General features: G+C 38.6%; 1 protein-coding gene across 1 annotated transcript in view; it reads left to right on the top strand.

Moving 5' to 3' along the window:
• Nucleotides 1–1,751: 1,751 nt before the first annotated feature.
• Nucleotides 1,752–18,692, top strand: part of PRKD3 (protein kinase D3) — a 41,360-nt gene continuing 24,419 nt past the window's right edge. Inside the window, exons 1-4 of the mRNA XM_010292101.1 lie at nucleotides 1,752–2,042; nucleotides 15,267–15,405; nucleotides 17,123–17,254; nucleotides 17,982–18,148. Coding sequence (XP_010290403.1) covers nucleotides 1,752–2,042; nucleotides 15,267–15,405; nucleotides 17,123–17,254; nucleotides 17,982–18,148 — 729 coding nt within the window. The remainder of the gene's footprint in view (nucleotides 2,043–15,266; nucleotides 15,406–17,122; nucleotides 17,255–17,981; nucleotides 18,149–18,692) is intronic.

Genomic DNA, 18,692 nt, shown 5'->3' with positions numbered 1-18,692 from the left:
TTTGAAGGTAATGGCGGTGGGGTTTTGAGTTATTACTCTGGTAGATACCATGAGTGTGTAATCCATTAAATGCGCTGTTTTACCAGTTATCAGACTTACTTCTAGTAAGGACAGCTTATATTGCATGTGATAAACAGTGGAATTTTACTTTCTAAAATTTCACTTAATCTTAGTAATACTTTTCCTGAGGTTTTTTTTTTTTTTTTTGTACATAAGGGAAGTAAAAAGTGCGTAAGCTAATTGATTTTGGTGTTGTGTATGGTTCTATAGTCTTTCATAAAGTAGGTGATACATAGTATCTGTGTACCTGAACCACTTTTTCTGTGGTGGAAGTTGCATGGGGAATCTAAAAATGATTTTTTTTCTAGCATTTCAGTTGCTCACGAAATGCTTGAAATACCGAATCAGATAGCACAGAATCTTGTAACAAGTATTTTCAGCCTGTACTCATGAAATGATTTATTTCAAAGGGTTGCAGCAGACTTGCTTTTTTAATCATACGAGCATTAAATGATTTTTTTTTTCCAAAGGAACCAATACTGAACTGTATGCTATGCATATCTTCCTGCAATTAGAGCTCGTGCAAGATGTTCTTCAATTGTCTTGAATAAAAGTATTAAAATGCTATCCTGAGTTCATGCTACAGAGAAGTGTTTGATTTTTTGATGTTATGTTTTTCTGACATTTCAATGCACTTAATAAATTTCCTACCTGCTCCCCACTGCTTTTTTTTTTCTCCTCCCTACCCTGTTAACTGGTAAGTGCTTTGCTGTGCTAAATTAGTGTTATTTAAAAGACCTGGTAACGTATTGGGTAGTGTTAGGTCTGATTTGTTTTATGTATCAGACAGGGGAAAATAGTTAAGTTTAAGTTATAAGTACAAAATGTTACTAACATAACATATTTGAGTACAAGGAATTGGTGATTCTGCTGCTTCAAAGTAGAGTGGTTATGACATTGCTATGCTATTTTATGCATTTCATGTGAAATAACAACCCTATCTTTTCCCCTACAGGCAGAGTACAACGTTTCAAAATGCTGGAGATTATCTGGGTGAAGCTAGAGATTACATTTAATGTAATTGTGTCTTCAGACATTCTGCTCCTGCATTTCATGAGCTAAAATATTTTATAAAAATGAAATTGGATACTTTCACTGATCTCCAAGTTAATGGTGTCCTATAAATTCTGAGAAGACTTTCTGAAGGAGAAATAGATTCATCACATACATGGACTTCTGTTGTTGCTCAAGGATACACTTTTTTTTTGTTGTTCTAAAAGACTATCTATATGAAGATGAGTCTGCATTTAAGATACCAGCTGTGGAATTGGTAAATGAGGATACTTTTAATGAGTTAACAACATTAATTTCCATCTGTCTTTCCAGCTTTTTTTAATACATAAAAATGAAGGATAAGTATAAAAGAGCAGAGCTGACGTATTTCTGTGAGTCTTTTATGTAAACCTCTGTTGTCTGGATGTGGTGCTAAAGGACAGGCAATCTGCTTTTGATCAACTGACTGTAACTGCAGAAAGAGAACCTTTAATTTAAAGTAACTTACATCTGAAATTATTTTACTCTTTGGCTTGCACAGAATGAAAGGGACAAGTAAATTTTACTGGTCAGGAGTGTTTTACTGAACTAAGAAAGGGAAAGTTACGTTATCCTTTTCATTTCAAACCAAGAACTGACAACGTATTTTTCTTAGAATTTGACTACTAGAGAGATCTTGACAGAGTAAAGCAAGTCAGATGTCAGCAAACGACGCTTCTCCTCCATCCTTACAGAAGTTTTCCCCACCTGCATGTCATGCTGCTGCACCACAAACCCCAACTTTGTCTTCAAGTCCCCAGTCGGGGCTCTCCAGTCGACTCTCTAATGGCAGTTTCAGTACCCAGAGCCTCACCAACTCCCGGGGCTCTGTGCATGGGGTCTCCTTCCTTCTGCAGATTGGTCTTACTCGGGAGACTGTCACCATTGAAGCTCAGGACCTGTCCCTCTCTGCTGTTAAAGACCTGGTGTGCTCTATCGTTTACCAGAAGGTATGGTATAACACTACCGTGTCCTGCTGATGGCAACAGTTGTAATAGACTGCTAGTAATAACAATGTGTGACTGGAATATGCCAAGAAGTTTGGTGCAGTGACAAAGATCCATGGTAGACCTTTGCAGTAATGCACAAAGAAATTTCGCCAACTCCCAAGATAGGAGCTTTTAATTTAAAAGGAGTAAATCCTCCTGTTACTTTCTTGCATGTGAAATCGAGTAGAAGAAGATGTAGTACAAAATTTTGTGCAAGAATTAGTTTTCACAATATGGAGAATATGTTTTTTCCTTTCATTGATTGTCACTGATATCTTAGGTTTTTACTAGTTATGCTTACTACTGTTAAGGAGTATTCTTGGAACAGTATAGCCAGCTGTAATGAAGGGACCAATTGAGGCTACAGGAATGCACTGCAGGCCTGCAGACTTGCGTGATGCTGGCTTTTCTTTTTGATTCTAGTTAATAATTAAAAACAGCACCAAACAGCTAATACTGTTCTAGTATTGTTACTCTGTATAAGGAATACATGCATTACTCTTTCATGAGAGGACTATTATCAGCATAATTACTATGAATAGAGGGTCAATCAACAAGTAAAAAAAAATTTAGTGTACTTTTCAAATGTGTCTTGGTTAAGTTGTTGCAAGTTCTGATTCTCTCAAAAGGAAATAACGTTGATCTTGCTGTTCTTGCATCCAGGTTTTGTCTTTATGTAGATTAGGTAGGTTAGATCCTACTAAGCAGCGTGAAAAATAGTTAATGTTTCAAAAAATAATGAAGTAATTGCTCTTTTCCGTGAAGCCAGGCATAGATGAAAGGAAGGGAGTTGAAGGCAGATTTTTTTTGTACGGAATTGTTTTTTCCATGTCTTTCATTGTTGTGATTGGTGTTTGTGGTTGATTAGTTTTATTAAATGGTTCTTTTTGACTTACTAGTTTCAAAGAAAGTAAATGGAAACGTTATATGAACTCATGTTTGCTTGTGTATCTTCTTGCCCTATCTCACAACTTACTGCATCTTCCATGGTTTTACAAACTAGTTGGCAAGCAAGCTGATTTAATAATAACTTTATGGGTTACCAAAATGTAGTTCAGCATGTTAGTTCCTTTCTGAAGAGACAAGTTATTTGGGTCAACCTTTTTTTTTTTAACTGTACATGTTAGGTGCACTTTTTCGCAGCCATTTTAGGGGCCACTTTTTCCTTCTGTATCAACTGCTCTTTGCATCTGCATATTTCCTGTCTTCTATCTTAAAGAAAGATGAAAACAAACACATTCACACTTCTCTTTCTTTTTCCTTTCTGTTCTTTTGGCAGGCTCAGCTAAAAGTTCTTGTTATAGCTCAAGAAACTTCTTATATGCTGAGCCTAATCTACTGCAAAACTGATGGGGATTTCATGATCAGTTTTCATCTTCTGTCTGGCTTTGATTCAGTTTATGCTCTCCTGCAGCTGATGCTACCAGTAAATGACTGTCAATGAGGGCATGTTTGCTGGCAGCAAACTGATCAGGAAACAACCTTATATGTGGTGGATTCATCTTTCCGAAGTAGTTTTGCAGCCAGTGTGCAAGTGCCAATATCCTCCCTCCACACTCTATTTGACAGCAGTATGTCCTGCTATGACTTTTTTTCTCTTAGATCTGGTGACTGTTGTAAGCATACTAAATATTCTAGTAGTAATGTATAGATAACTTTGTATTTATGTAAAAATTGTAAACTGTGTTCTTCTGTGTACTGCCATGCATATGGATGCCTGTTTTTTTCCAGTTGCAAGCTTTGGAGATATTGGATATGCCTTTGAGATTCAACAGTGTTAAAGCTTCCCTTTCCTTTGGTATTCCACAGCCGCCTTAAATTGCCTTTTCGTGACTGGTTCCTGGCTCTCAACTTCAGGGTACTGTATAGGTTGTTCTTGTGATAGTTCCATAGATAGCAGTACCTATTTACTGTTATGCTTCTTTAATGGAAAAGGAGAAATATCCTTTTTTAGTTGGAATAATTTATAGCTTTTCTTCTCATTTGAGTGGTATCTTTACTGGAAGTAAATGGAAGGTTCCATACTGATTTTCAATAGTGCTTTTAAATCACGTTTCAGACTTGTATTTCTCTACATATCTGGAACAAAAGAAAAGTTTCAGGTGTCCTTCTTCATTTGCATGGGCGCTTGAATTGCCTGCCTAACTCTGAGGCTACAATTACAGTATCAAAAATGTTGACTAGGACTTATAGCAGATCTCTGAGGAGGCTGGATTTTAACCTTTGGAAAAATAATTATAGCATCCTTAGAAGTTTTCAGAAAAATAACTATGCCTTACCTTAATTTCTTTCAGGGGAAATTAATTAACTAGGGGGAAAACAATCCTGCAAAAGCCTTTGTTGGAGAGCAGTTTAGTTAGGAAATAAGTACTGTGTTTACTTCATCAGTTTTCATAGTGCTTTCTGTATGGCCAGTCTTGCTGTATTGTTAATGGTCAGTTGTGCTTCCTGCTTCAGATGCTGCTGTTCGATGTATCTTCTTCAGGTTTTGCAGAAGGGTAGTTAAAAGTAGCATCAGCAGAACTGAAACTGAAGAGGTATGTGTCTGCAAGAAGAGCAAGATGAGTAATGCAAATATTTGATGTGTCTCTTATCTCTGTTAAAAATGTTCTAAACATCAGGAGAGAAGCAAAGCCTTTTTTTCAAGTTTAAAGTTAAATTTGGGAGCACTTTGTTGGGGGTATTGTATAATGGAATGCTTAATAGAAATCCTCAGAAAAAACAAACTGTAGACTTTATGGGTATGCTTCAAAAGACTCTTGGTTATAGTCTCAACCTCTGTTCATTCCTTATCTAGATTGCTTTATATTAAAGTACCAGGCATACAATTCTCAGGGGGAGTCTGAAGAAGAACAAAAGCATGAACAACTATGACTGCTGGAATAGAGACAGTGTGTTTAGAAGCAGAAAAATGTGTAGCATAAGTTGCAGATGGACAGTGTGTGTCCTTGCACAATGATCAGATATTACAGAGGCAAGTTCTTAATCCTGTTTTGTGTTTAAATACTGTTTCTTCATTCCTTACATGAGAGGACATGAAGTAGAACCCAGGGCTTACTGGCTTAAAACTAGAAACTTGCATGTGGTGATGTTCCACTGCCTGCAAACTAAGAATTATGTAGGGCAGCATGCTATAAATACTTTAGTTTATTTTGTTCTAGTTAAACTAATAGCTATAAATGAAAAACATTTGATTGTTCTGTGCTATTACTTATATAGTATCAGTACCTGCAAGATTTAGCATAACTTTTTTTCTTAAACTTACAAATCTTTACTTTTGTGACTCTGAAACTTCCCTTATCTACCTTTCTCATCTACAAACCTGTCCGTCCTTTTCATTTTCAGTCATACTCAGCATCTTCTTTCTTTACATACTTTTCCTCCAATGGCTTTGCTACATTTTGCTCTGAAATAGGCCAATTGCTCTCCTTACCTTAGGGTGTTTGCCTGAAATTCTCGTGATCCTTTATAACCATTGCCTTCTCTTTGACTTGAGTACTGGTGCACTGTTTACCCATGCTAGATTTTTCTTTTTCCACTTTACTGAACCCACCCGAAAGGTCACCACTTAGCAAAGTCAAAGGGGTATTTCTTATGTCTTACTGACTAACAAACCTCTCTCAAGTTTTTCTTACGTATTTTCTTTTCATATGTCTTTAAAAAAAAAAAGCCAAACCAACTTGTTTTCTTACTCTCTTACTCTTCCTTCTCTGCCCTTATATATTTCTAGTGTTCCATTCATGTTTGCTGCACTTGTTTCCTGTCTATTTATCTTTTTCTTATCAAACTTGATCCAACCTCGCATTTTTTGATCTATCTTGTGTCTTATTTAGTTTACTTCCAAATGTAATTTTTCCTTCCATGGCCTGCCTGTTTCAGGCATCTTCTTAAATCTTCTCCATCAACATTGTTTACAATTCTGCTATTGTTGAATTCTCCCATATGTAGTAGTGTTTTGTTTTTTTTTCATTTCTTTCTACAAAGTAGTCTCAAAATTGTCTTGCTTATGTGTAGTCTTGAAACCCCTATCTAGCACCTGTTGCTTTCATCCTGATTCCTGCAACTCTTGTGTCTGGTGTCTTTGCTTTTGCTAGCGATATTTTTGTTGTCTTAATTTTTCTTCATCCTAACATAATCACTCTCTTTCAACTGCAGATGTAATTGTCTGTCTCTCATCAGCAAATTCATGATTGTGTATAATCTCATTTCTACTTGATTACTGTCTTTGTGCTTCTTTGTTCTTTCATCTTATTTTTTGGCTTTTTTTTCCGTGTTGGGTTTTTGGTCATCTTTCTCTCTATAGGCAGAGTCCTTAAGGTGTCATTGTTTAACTTAAGTGTTGTCTCCCCTCCCAACAGTACTTATACTTTCTTACTAGTGTTAATTCCCTGATTGTTTCCGCCACATTATGCTGTTTTGACTTGCCTGAATTCAGGCCTTAATCATCAATAGCCACTTACATAGGTATTAACATGTACACACTTGTATTTATTTCTTCAAGACTCTGAACTGTGTAAGGTGTTGAGAACACAATCACTGGAAGTATAGCTGTGTTTAAAAGGAGTTAAAATTTGCATATTGCACCTGCTTCTGAGTCTTTCTACTGTTTCTGTAGTTTCATACTCATTGTTTTTATAAATGTTGTAGTCCTGGTACATTGTATTCCCTGGCCAATAATTTGAAAAATCTGAATGTGATCCTATCAGTATGTATGCACTTTTTTGATAGTCCTGCCTATTATTCTAATTGGACTAGTTGGGATTTCATATTTTATAATTGGAATATGACTGAAGTCCTTGGATTGTTTGGAAAACTAGCCAGTTTCCTTTGAAGTAGACTGAGGATGAGGAGATGTGTTCAAACATTTTGCTTTGATAATCAGGGAGAAAAAACGAACAACAACAATGCACAATATATCTGTAGAATTTTCTAACCAAGTGACAATTAACTGTATACCTGTATTATTCTTATACCTAAGAACTCAAGTTTTAACGGGGATGAATTAAAGTAGTTTGGATAGCTAGTTCTTCAGTGAGGGCTGCTGAAGGGGGAAAAAAGTGTTTATTTTAAAATACTTTGTATTGTTATGTTGTGAAAAGACCAAAGCATGTGGAGTGAATATGAGCTGTCTTCCAAAGGTTTGGACACTGTCATAGTAATGGGAAACTATCTAATCAATTTGTGGCAGAGGTGTTGACTTGAAACATAATACAGTTTATCAAGTGTTAACAGATGTTTTACTAATAAAATATTGAGAAGTAAAATAATCATATTACAAGGTTCATATTACAATCCATCCATATTACAAATGGTTCTCTACAACTGTTACAGTAATAACTTAATTTGGTGTAATAAATAGGTAACAGTACTGGAACCATCCTTCTAAGTTTTTTTCCAGGTTAAGCTAGTAATAGTTCGTGGTGCTTACTTCTGAATGGCTCTAAAATTAATGCAAATCATGTTTTGTATTCATCAGCTGCACTCAAATCTTTTCCCCCCCCATGTTGGTCTGCCTTCTAGACTTGTCATCTGCTTTCTTTCTATGAGCTAAATGAGGCAGCAGAATAATAGAAAGTTAAGACATGAGAAGCAAACATGCCTGCAAGAAGATGGGAGCTGGGGAGTACTTGGGGCATGGAGCTGGTATATGCGGGGCAGATTAGCATTCCCAGCATGGTAATAGGTTTGTGTGCTGGAAAATCTAGCCAAGCAGTAGTCCAAGTATGTCTGTACTGAGGCATCTGGTGAGGGAAGGATCTCATGCAACAGGTTTGAAGCGATTTGTCTGTGTGATAATGTGATTTGGCACACGATTCTAAGGGGTGAGAGTGAATCGCTGGGTAGGGATGCAGGATAATAAACTGGAGTGATTTCAGTGAACGAAGAGGTAATGGGTGTTTTGCACCATTAGACTTTGGAATTAACTTTCAGTGGTTTGAAGCATTTGTTTTGAGTTATGATGGGTCATGAGATACTGGACCTTGAAACAATATCCGCCTACGCTTTTCCCTAGTGTGAATTTTTGGCGACTGGTCCAGAACTTTGTAAAGTAAGTCCTGGAACATGAAGCACAGGGATTTTTCAGTTACTGCCAAGATAGAAAGAAGCCTCAGTTGTGTTTCATTCCAGCAATACTGGCCGCTGTATATTGTGCTCTTCTGAGTACAAAGAATGGTGTAACGCATTATCAGTTAAAACTAGACACACTGTGATACTTAGAGTATAAGCATTCTAGGTAACACCAATTGTTTTTCTCAGTGTAACCACAATAATGCGCTAGTAGCGTTACTTGCACTAGTACCACCCAAGTACAAAGGATTGCATATATTCTTTATGTAAATTCATGATATTGGTGTACCAAGAGATTAATTTTGGCACAATCTATTGCATACGTAGACTTCCCACAAGTGATTTCCTGTAGTTAGATGTTCTTTTGGAACTGTTAACACTGGGAACAAGTCTCCTTTTTGCTTTTAGGAAACATAGTAATACTGGGATTAGCAGTTTATATGTTTTGAGTCACTGTGCATATACTGTCGGCTTTTGTGCAGGAAAGTAATAGCTGTATAATCCTGTAAGATAAAACAGGCTTTAAAAAATTCTACTTTGAGTTTTGTTTTCAAGTTTACATTATGCTCTTAGCACTTCAAAGGAACTGCATAGTGTTCTTCCTTAACAGCTCCGTGTAACTGAGCGTAAGGAAGGCTGTAAAAGCTGTACTTTGCTGCAGTACAAGAGAGAAAAATTTGTTAGTGTACAACTCGAATGTAGTTTAAGCTTTGTGTAAAAATTCTGTTAAAAGATACCACTTGAAGTAAAAACCTTGTTAATCAATGAGGTTATTCTTGGCCAGCAGTCTGCACATAGCCTTCTGGCTAAGGTGCTAGCAAGGAATGCTGTATTCCCAAATGTACTGGGGAGCGGAAGAGGGAGCAGGGCGCTGCACGTCTGCAAGGAGCCAAGCTGCTTGCACAGCAAACCCCATGGAAGCCTGGCCAAGTGCCTTAGATGGGCTCTCATGGGCTACTTGCAGCTCATCAGGGCTGGCTGTGCAGAGGGCAGCCAGCCAGCACTTCCATTGCTTGGGCGCAGAGGACTGTTCTGGGGATAGAGGAAAATAATCTGAGCTGAAACATGTGGAAAGGAGTGGTCAGAGAGGCATCTTTGTGTTAGGGTCTGTTCTTTTAAAAAAGGGGAATCACGGAGTGAGGTGTGTATGCAAGGAAAGCACAAGACTTGTTCATCAAACTTGAAAAGTTTTGTTAGGGACAGTTGGCTCCCACAGCCTCCTGGCAGAGGCAAGGCTGCTGCAGCTCAGTGCCCCAGGTCCACCAGGAGCAAGACGAACCACGTATTCCCAGTAGGAACAGGCACATGGATACAAGTGTACAATACATGCCTGTATACACACAGATTGGCACAGGCAGACACACAGAGCACTCACATGAACAGAAATAGCACCAGGGGTCTCATACTGTACCCTTCTGTGGTGGTTCATGATAAAGGTCTGTTAGTGGGAACACACACCCCAAAAAAAACCCAAACAAAACAACAACCAACCAACCAAAACAAAGTGGATGTCTCCAGCAGCTGGGTTTAGGCGCTCTGCCCAGTAGGAGCCCCTGGATCGTGGTCTTTCCAGTTGCTGGCTCCTGGATGTTCAAGCTACTGGGGATGCAGCCCCACTCCACTTGTTGGCTCTTGATTTCACTCTGGTCTCTCCAGTCGCTGGCACCAGACACATGGGTCCTCTGACCCATGCTCTGGCTCCAGTTGCTGGCACTCATACCCCTGCCATACACACACGTGTGCTCAGAATGAGAACTCATCATCCAGGAAAAGTTAGAAATGGAATTTAATAAAAAGATAGGACACATGGTGCTGATCAGGCACAGGGCATGGCCAGACAATTGTTCTGACCAGCCCCTGTTTACAGATGACCAGCCTTTTTTATCTTCATATCCATCTGTTTTTCCCCCCATGTTTATTCATCCCTGAATCACCTCTTTCCTTGCATTTGGTTCCTTCTGTAAGCATCCCATAATAAGTCTTGTACAATCCTAATTCCTTGGCATTTTATAATGTGTCCCATACCATTAGGCAGCAACCCCTCTCAGTCCAAAAGGTGCTGTAGTGTTGACATATCTTGATGAGTTTTACAGCTGGAAACCAGGGCTGAGGCTCTCCTGTGACAGCCCTGGGAGGGACCTGGACAGGGTATCCTTTCCTTGGAGTCCTTAATTTGGGTTCCCCACCTGCCCTTGTGCTTCTGTGCTCCTGTGGCATGTGGAGATGGGCCTTTGGTGGGCTAATGGCTCTTGTGATGGGCCTGGGAGGAGCTGGGCAGGGTGTATGTGGGCTGCCCCACCAGTATCCTCTGTGCTCCTTTGTGGACATGCAGACAAGCACCTAAGCTAACAGGCAGGATAGTTAAGGGAGCTGTTGCAAGGTCCCTCAACTGTGCATGTTTGTGGATTCATGAAAACCTCGTAGCAACTGCAACTCTGTCGTACTGATGAACAGGTTATCTCTATTCTAATGCTTTTAGGTTTAGAATGATTGTTTCAGAAATGGAGACTAGGCATGCACAGAGCATGGAAAAAGATGTCCTGGGTGAAGTCTGTCACATATCTATAGGAACTGTATACCTGAGTCTGTGTTTAATGATAGACTTATTGCAATAAATACTAGCGTAGACTTATTGTTAGTCTTGTTAGGCCTGGGCTTGTGATTCTGCATCTTAGTCCAGAAACTACTGATCAAGCTGAAGCTTGTAAATAGAGGAATTATCTTTTATGAGGTTAAATACTGTAGTTACAAAACCAGACAACCTTTCATAGTCATTTCATCTATGTGTATTATACCTGTTTGAGAAAAGAGGACAGTAAAACACATCATTACACTATCATAAGCATGCACGATACACAGCTTAAAAGGTCAATTTAATTATCATAGAATGATAGAATGGTATGGGTTGCAAGGGACTTTTAAAGATCATCTAGTCCAATTCCCCTGCAATAAGCAGGGACAGCTTCAACTAGATCTGGTTGCTCAGAGTCCCGTCCAACCTGACCTTGAATGTTTCCAGGGATGGGACATCTACCACCTCTCTGGGCAACCTGTGCCAGTGGTTCACCACCCTCATTATGAAAAATTTCTTCCTTATCTCTAGTCTAAATTTTCACTCTTTTGGTCTAAAAATGCTACCCCTTGTCCTATCGTAACAGGCCCTGCCAAAATGTCTGTCCTTGTCTTTCTTATAAGCCCCCTTTAAGTACTGGAAGGCTGCAACAAGGTCTCCCTGGAGCCTTCTCTTCTCCAGGCTGAACGACCTCAACTCTCTCAGCCTGTTCTCAGAGGAGAGCTGTTCCACTCCTCTGATCATTTTTGTGGCTCTCCTCTGGACCCTCTCCAACAGGTCTATGTCTTTCCTGTGCTGAGGGCTCCAGAGCTGGACACAGGACTGCAGGTAGGGTCTCACCAGAGCAGAGTAGAGGGGCAGAATCCCCTCCCTCGACCTGCTGGCCACACTGCTTTGGATGCAGCCCAGGATGTGGTTGGCCTTCTGGGCTGCGAGCACACGTTGCCGGCTCATGTCCAGCTTTTCATGCATCAGTACCCCCAAGTCCTTCTCAGCAGGGCTGCTCTCAATCCCTTCATGCCCCAGCCTGTATTGATACTGGGTGTTGCCCTGACCCAGGTGCAGGACCCTGCCCTTGGCCTTGTTGAACCTCATGAAGTTTTAATTAATGTAGAACCAAACGAGGATGTTGATGCCAACAGTTCTAACAATCTGCAATAGATGACTTTGCTGTTTTTACAATAATTTTATTCCATAGAAATTAATTTAAACTTTGTCTGGAATTTATTTAAAAAACAAATCTTAATTATAGGCATTATACTGTTATTTACAGATTTGGGAATTAATGTTGATGCTGCATTCTAAGGAATGTAATGTCTCATATTTTTAATGTTTACACTTGCTGTCACAAAGAGGATTTGAGTATTCATTTGTAACTTTTGTTTATTGTGTCAGCTAATGCTTTTTAGTCACCAAATTTAATGTGGAATGTTTAAAACATTTTAATAAATCTAAGATTTGTGCATGAAAATGGGTAAATGGTGCACACGCAGAATACATAATGGTCATAGCATTTAAAAGCAGTGCTTCTTGGAATGTGCTTATGTGACCTCTGGTTACTGGGGTGGGGAATTATGTGTAGGGGTGTTCTGGCAGCTGCATGATAGGTTTATAGTCTCAAAGAATGAAAAAAAGAGAAACAAAGATACATTTATCAAAAGGAGGAGACTTAAACCTGTGAAATATCTTAGAGATTCCTTAAAATCTGTGGTTTGTAGATGGTTCTGTGAACTTAATACAAAGAGGCAATAGTTCACACTGACTCTCTGAATCATCAGTTGTCCCTCCTGGCAGCTGAAATTAATATCAGAATTAATAAAAAGTGTCATGTTTATCTGCAGGGAAATACATACCATATTCACATTGTTTTTTTTCTCCCTTTTGTTGGAATTAAGTTTTTCAGCAGCATGGTGCAATTTATATAGCATAAATAGAAGTTCTCTTGAGGATGCAGTTGATTTTAGCATTGATGTGGTAGCTTCCTCTTGTTGATACTAGCATTAAGATGTGTGTCATGGTTTAGCCCCAGCTGGCAACTAAGCACCATGCAGCTGCTCACTCACTCCCCTCTCCCCCAGTGGGATGGCGGAGAGAATTGGGAAAAAACTCGTGGATTGAGAGAGAAACAGTTTAATAGGACAGCAAGAGAGGAGGAAACAATAATACCGACAAAGGAATGTACAAGAACAAGTGATGCCCAATATGGCGATTGCTCACCACCTGGTGATTGATAGTTCGTCCTCGAGCAGTGATTTCCGCCCCCCGGCCAACTCCAGTTTACGTGCTGCTGGGCATGACGTTGTATGGTAGGGAACATCTCTTTGGCCAGCCTGGGTCAGCTGGCCTGGCTGTGTACCCCCAGCCTTCTTGCTGGCAGGTCAGCATGAGAAGCTGGACTGTCCTTGAGTACTTAGCAACAACTCAAAACATCAGCACATTATCAATAGTTCTCATCCCAAATCCAAAACATATCCTCATGCTAGCTTCTGTGAAGGAAACCAGCTCTATCCTGGCTGAAACCAGGACAATGTGATACCTGGATAAACAGTGTACGTAGTATGAAGGAATAAAACCTTACAGCACTTACTAAGAAAAAAGTGTAAATATAACTTGTTTTCTTGTTAACTGAGGCACAGTGCAATTTTGAGTTAAAGCTTAAAGCAGGTTTATGCATTATTTCAGGTATGAAGAACTGTCAGTTCTTCTGGAATAATTACTAGTGTGCTGTATCTATGCATGTTCTGAATATGAAGTCAAGTCCTGTGCATACTTGCAGAGATACCAAGACATCTATTTGGGCAGCACAGCTAATTCTCAAGCTTTTTATTTGCTTTCCTAATACAAATAACCTTTGGGAGAGCGGGAAAATGTAATTTCCAGAATATTCATGGATATTTGCTATTTATCAAGATGAATCAGTGGATGAGTATACTGAAGTAAAGTATGATGAGAGGAGTTCTTACAGGTAATTCCAGATGACCAAAGGGATTTTAAGCAATAACATTTTATTGTATAAATTTTTAAAAAGCATTTGGTTTAGGAGAATATAATGCTACTGTCATATCTGTACCATCATGGCTACTGTACAAAGCACAAGAGAGTACCACATTTACGTAGGGAACCTAAGAGTGAGTTGGGAGACAGAGGAAGCAGCCTGCTGCTTTGGCATCAGCCCAGTAAATCAGTGTCTTGGTGCTGTGGATTGAATACCTACTGGTGTCAGTATAATTTTGTCAGGTCTGTCTTTTGCTTTTGCATGGGTTAAATGGCACAAATTCTGCTTCTCTTTTTGACTGGCCAAGTAGATAGTATGCTTTCCAGAGCATGGCGATTCTTCAGTGTTACGTGTAAAGTGAGTAGGGTGCGCACGCCAAAACAGAGAAGGACAACTTAACATTTCTTACAAAATTGCTACCGGAAAGAGGAAATTATTTTCTCTCTGAATGGGAAGGGAGTGTGAAAACAATGGGCGTGACGGATACCTTCATTATGTCTTTGATTTGGTAGAAACAAGTCTTTGACTACTTTAGTTAAGGACAATTAATATTCTACAAGCTTCATGCAGTTTAGACCCTGTTACTTACTGACTGCGCAAGATCTAAATTACCAAATTGTAGTCTGTTACCTAATTAATTGGAAGCTTGTTGTGTGCTTTCCCTTATTTTTTCCCACGTTCTTCCTTTTTTCTTCTGTGGAGCACTTCTGTGTGTGTGTTCCCACCTTGAGTTTGAATTCGGGTTTAAACAAAAAGGCCAAAGGTTGATTGGTACTCATTCCTCTCTGGGGTCTATTCCTGCTCTTTTTCTTTGTGAATTGTCTGTTTACTTTTAAGCTTTTCATTTTAAGAAGTTTTACTCACATTTGACAATATTTTGAAGAGTGGGGAAAATACAGAATCAGAAAACTATTTTCAGTGAAGTGTCATGGAAAAATGGAATGTTTCTTGGTGTATCTATTCCCTGTAAGGTTTTGCAGTATTGTCTTCTGTCCTTGTGACAAGGGAACGAGTTTTCCTTTTCTTGCATCTGAACTATTGTAGAACAATGACATGGAGCCTCTCTTGGCTTGCCCTTTAAGAAAAGTATGGCAGGTACTGCTGGAGTGTCTTGAGCTGAGTATCTGCCCGACCAGAATGTCTGTGAAATAAGAGTTACAAGTGGTGGTATCCGAGTTAGAAAGATCTGCATCAGATTTCACGTGCCAGACCGATTGTGCAGGTCTAAGAGATTAAAAACTGAAAGAAACAAAAACCCTAACATTTTTTCTTTTCAGGTTTGGAAAAAAGTGTCACTGATAGTGGTGGGGGGAACACCCAGGAAGTTGGCATTGATGAGTTTTAAATGTTGGGAGTTTGGGGTTTTTTTTAATACCTTTTTATGCTACATCTCAGTTCACAAAATGCTTCAGTTCCTCAAAAATAAGCAGATCAATTTTGTTTCTATGGAACATGTAAAACATTCAGGTTCTGTAGCTATTATTAAAAACATTTATGGATAGGATTATCAAAGAGCATGTGTTAATTTAGAGTTTGCTTTCTATTGCAGTTCCCAGAGTGTGGTTTCTTTGGCATGTATGACAAAATTCTCCTCTTCCGTCATGACCTGAACTCAGATAATATTTTGCAACGAATTACATCAGCAGAAGAGATACATGAAGGAGATCTTGTTGAGGTTGTACTCTCTGGTAGGTATTGTTGTAACAACAGAACAGCGCATTTATTCCGTAAATTTGAAGAAAACAGGATGTTATGGAACGTTATTATCATGCTTACCTTGAGTTGTTTGACTTAAGTCTCATACTGGGTTACTGTTTTGGGGTAGAGGTTTCCAAGAAAATCCAAGTGGTACTGATGCTTCAGTATTCAGTTTTGTTATTGTTTCATTGTCATGTTTTAATCTTCCTCAGGTTTATTGTTATACATAAATCCAAATTATAAGAATATTATTTTATAATTATAATAATATAAGTTTATTATTACAACTGTTGAAGTGGAAATGCAGGTAGGATTCAGAATTTGCTCTTCTAATGCTGTCAGATTTGTCTTTTTGTTCTGTAACTTTTGCCATTTGATGATTTATACTGCTAAAAGGCTTAATATAAATGTAGTTGCTGAATCATACCTGTATGGACAGACTGTTAAAGATTATTGTAGTGCTTGAAAACAGTTTCTTTTAAACAATAAAGTCCTCAGAATGGTGGTTATTAACTTGTGGTACTCCTCAATAACGAGGACAAACGTGCCCCCCCCCAACCCCTAACTGATTTGACTTCAAACAAATTTGTTTGAATTCAACCCTATTGAATTCAAACAAAAGCCAGCTGTAGTTAAACTACAAATAAAAGCTGGACTAGTATCAAGCAGTTCTTTCAGACTTTGAGGACTAAGTGTCAAACTGAGGCTACGTTCTAGAAAGAGAGATCTCTTGTCTGTCATGTGATTAAATTTGTAAATGTGATCATAAAATATGACTTCCAGAGTCATAAGGCTGAGTTCCTTCGCTGCATTTCAGGACCTACTGTTCTAGGCATGTCTAGGGTGTTTGGTAGTTGATCATCTTGGTTTGAGTTTTTAATTGCTTCTGGTGAATGCTGTATTTGGAAAATTTGTCATGCGTGCCTCTTCTTGACAATCTCTGATAGTTACCTTATAAACAGACAGACCACCAGAAACCGAGGCATTTTGAAGACATGTAAATCTCTTTCAGTAGGGTTTTAAAACCGAGACATGAGAATCTGAATACGGAATGTTAGTACATATTTGATCAAAGAATAGTAGCCATCAGGGCAAGGCAATGTTGGTGTGAAATACCACTTTTTTTATATTCCAAAGAAACAGGACAAAAAATTTGGTTTTTGATACATATATTTTTGATATATCTATGCTTGTTTAAGAAAAAGATCATTGCTAGTGAAGTTTCCAGTGTTCCAAGTAAACTTCACGGTTCTGTTTTGATACACACAGAGTTCCATCTAATAAGCTTTTACTGAAAAAGTCTTTTAGAAGATAAAAATCTAAGCTGTGGAACTGTTCTTTGTTTGAAAATGTTGTAGGTTACAAAACAGCTTGAAAATTAAGTTGGTCTTTCAAATGTTTACTGTTAAGTTGATTTTAGCAAAGCTTGTTGTATTTGCTGTCTCAATTTAGTGAGGTTTTCAACATTGTGACTCTCACTGTTTATTAGTTGTGGCCATTAGCCTACGGAATCCAATGGATTTTTTCCTCAAAAAAGCTTACTGAAATCTCTGTAAACACATATTTAAGTGGTATACAGTAAAATGCTGATGTCTAAACAGCTCATTAGTGTTCTTTGAATCTGCCATTTTTAAAACAACATATTCTTTCCATGAATACTTCTTGATCCTGTGGCAAGAACCATAACTTACTGCAATTTTTTAAAAGCTTTGGCTACAGTTGAAGATTTCCAGATTCGTCCTCATGCACTTTATGTGCATTCCTACAAGGCTCCTACTTTTTGTGACTACTGCGGAGAGATGCTTTGGGGTTTGGTACGACAAGGATTAAAATGTGAAGGTAAGTCTGTGGTTCTTAGCGTATTTCTGTGTGTGCATATCTGTATAAGATGGGGAAGAGAAATTGTATCTTGTTTGATATGTTTGCACGTGATAAATGTAGTATTTCATAGAGTCAGAAGGGGTTGTGCATTAGGAAACCTGAGTTCTGATCCTGGCTTTAATGCAAACTGTGTGTGACCTTGGGCAAATTACTTAAGAAGAGTTCTTATTTCCCACATTGGAAAAAAAAAAAGCTAGCTTACAAGCATGTGTTCTTTGCACAAGGAGCACGTACTTTGGAGAGACTCCCAAAGGGGAATCCCTTTCCTTATGGCCTTCATCCAGCTGGCTGTGGAGCACTCCACAGCCTGTCAGGTACTGACTGCTGCCTGCTCACAGGCTTCTCCCTGGGCTCTTGTGCTCCAAAGTGAGGGAGTGATGAAAGCCGCCTGGTGGGGCGAGAGTGAGGAGGGTGGTCAGCTGCTTCAGACTCTTAGACCTTGTTTCTACAGCTGGGCTTACTGGAGACCAGTTTTTTAGCAAGTAGTGCAAAAAAAGCTGTTTCTGTGAATTGCATCAAGAACACTAAAATAAGAGAATTTAACCGAACAATCTATTTCTGCCTTTACTACTCTCTTGGATCATGTTTTTAACTGCTTTATCTAAATATTAGTACTATTTTTTTTTTTTTTTTACTTTGAATGTTGCAAGGTTTTTTTATCTAAAAGAACAAAAAAATCTTTCAGGTTGTGGGTTAAACTACCATAAGCGATGTGCCTTCAAGATTCCAAATAACTGCAGTGGAGTGAGAAAGAGGCGTCTGTCTAACGTGTCTTTACCAGGAGCAGGGCTTTCAGTTCCAAGACCAGCACAAGCCGAATATACATCCTCTGCCTCTGAAGAAGTATGTAATGTGAAAGGGGAAACAATTTCTGGTTTTAAATCCTTTAACCTCTGGGGAACTAGCTAGTGTTGCAAGTGGCTCATAATGAGTACAAGGGAGTTGAGCTCAACCATTATGACTGGTTTTGGTTCATTTTTAAATCTGGTGAGTCTTAAACTGTGACACTTACTGATAAGTATTATTACTGTGAGAAATGAAATGGGAAGTAAATTATAACTTTTATGTATAATTTTGTTATTAGCTTGTCACTCATGGTTATATGAACTCTGAGAACTTTGGTTTCAAGAATGATAAAACACCTTTTCTTCTTTGTAATACAGATTCATTTTGTAATTACAGTATCAGTACAGAATAGTTACTTGGCTAAAGCAGTACAAATTGTAAGCTTTTATGCTGGGAGAGGAGAGAGTGTTCCTGATACGCTGTTAAGCTTAATCTAAAAAAACCCCCAAGCCCTGTCAAGGAGGGTGTAGGGGGATAAAGAGTTTATAGTAAAACCCATCATCCATAATAGTTCTTTCTTATAATGGTTAATGATGATTGCTGAGAGGTT

This window comes from Phaethon lepturus, unplaced genomic scaffold (genome assembly GCF_000687285.1).
Source record: "Phaethon lepturus isolate BGI_N335 unplaced genomic scaffold, ASM68728v1 scaffold3148, whole genome shotgun sequence".
NCBI lineage: Eukaryota > Metazoa > Chordata > Aves > Phaethontiformes > Phaethontidae > Phaethon > Phaethon lepturus.
This window is presented reverse-complemented; position numbering and strand designations above follow the sequence as displayed.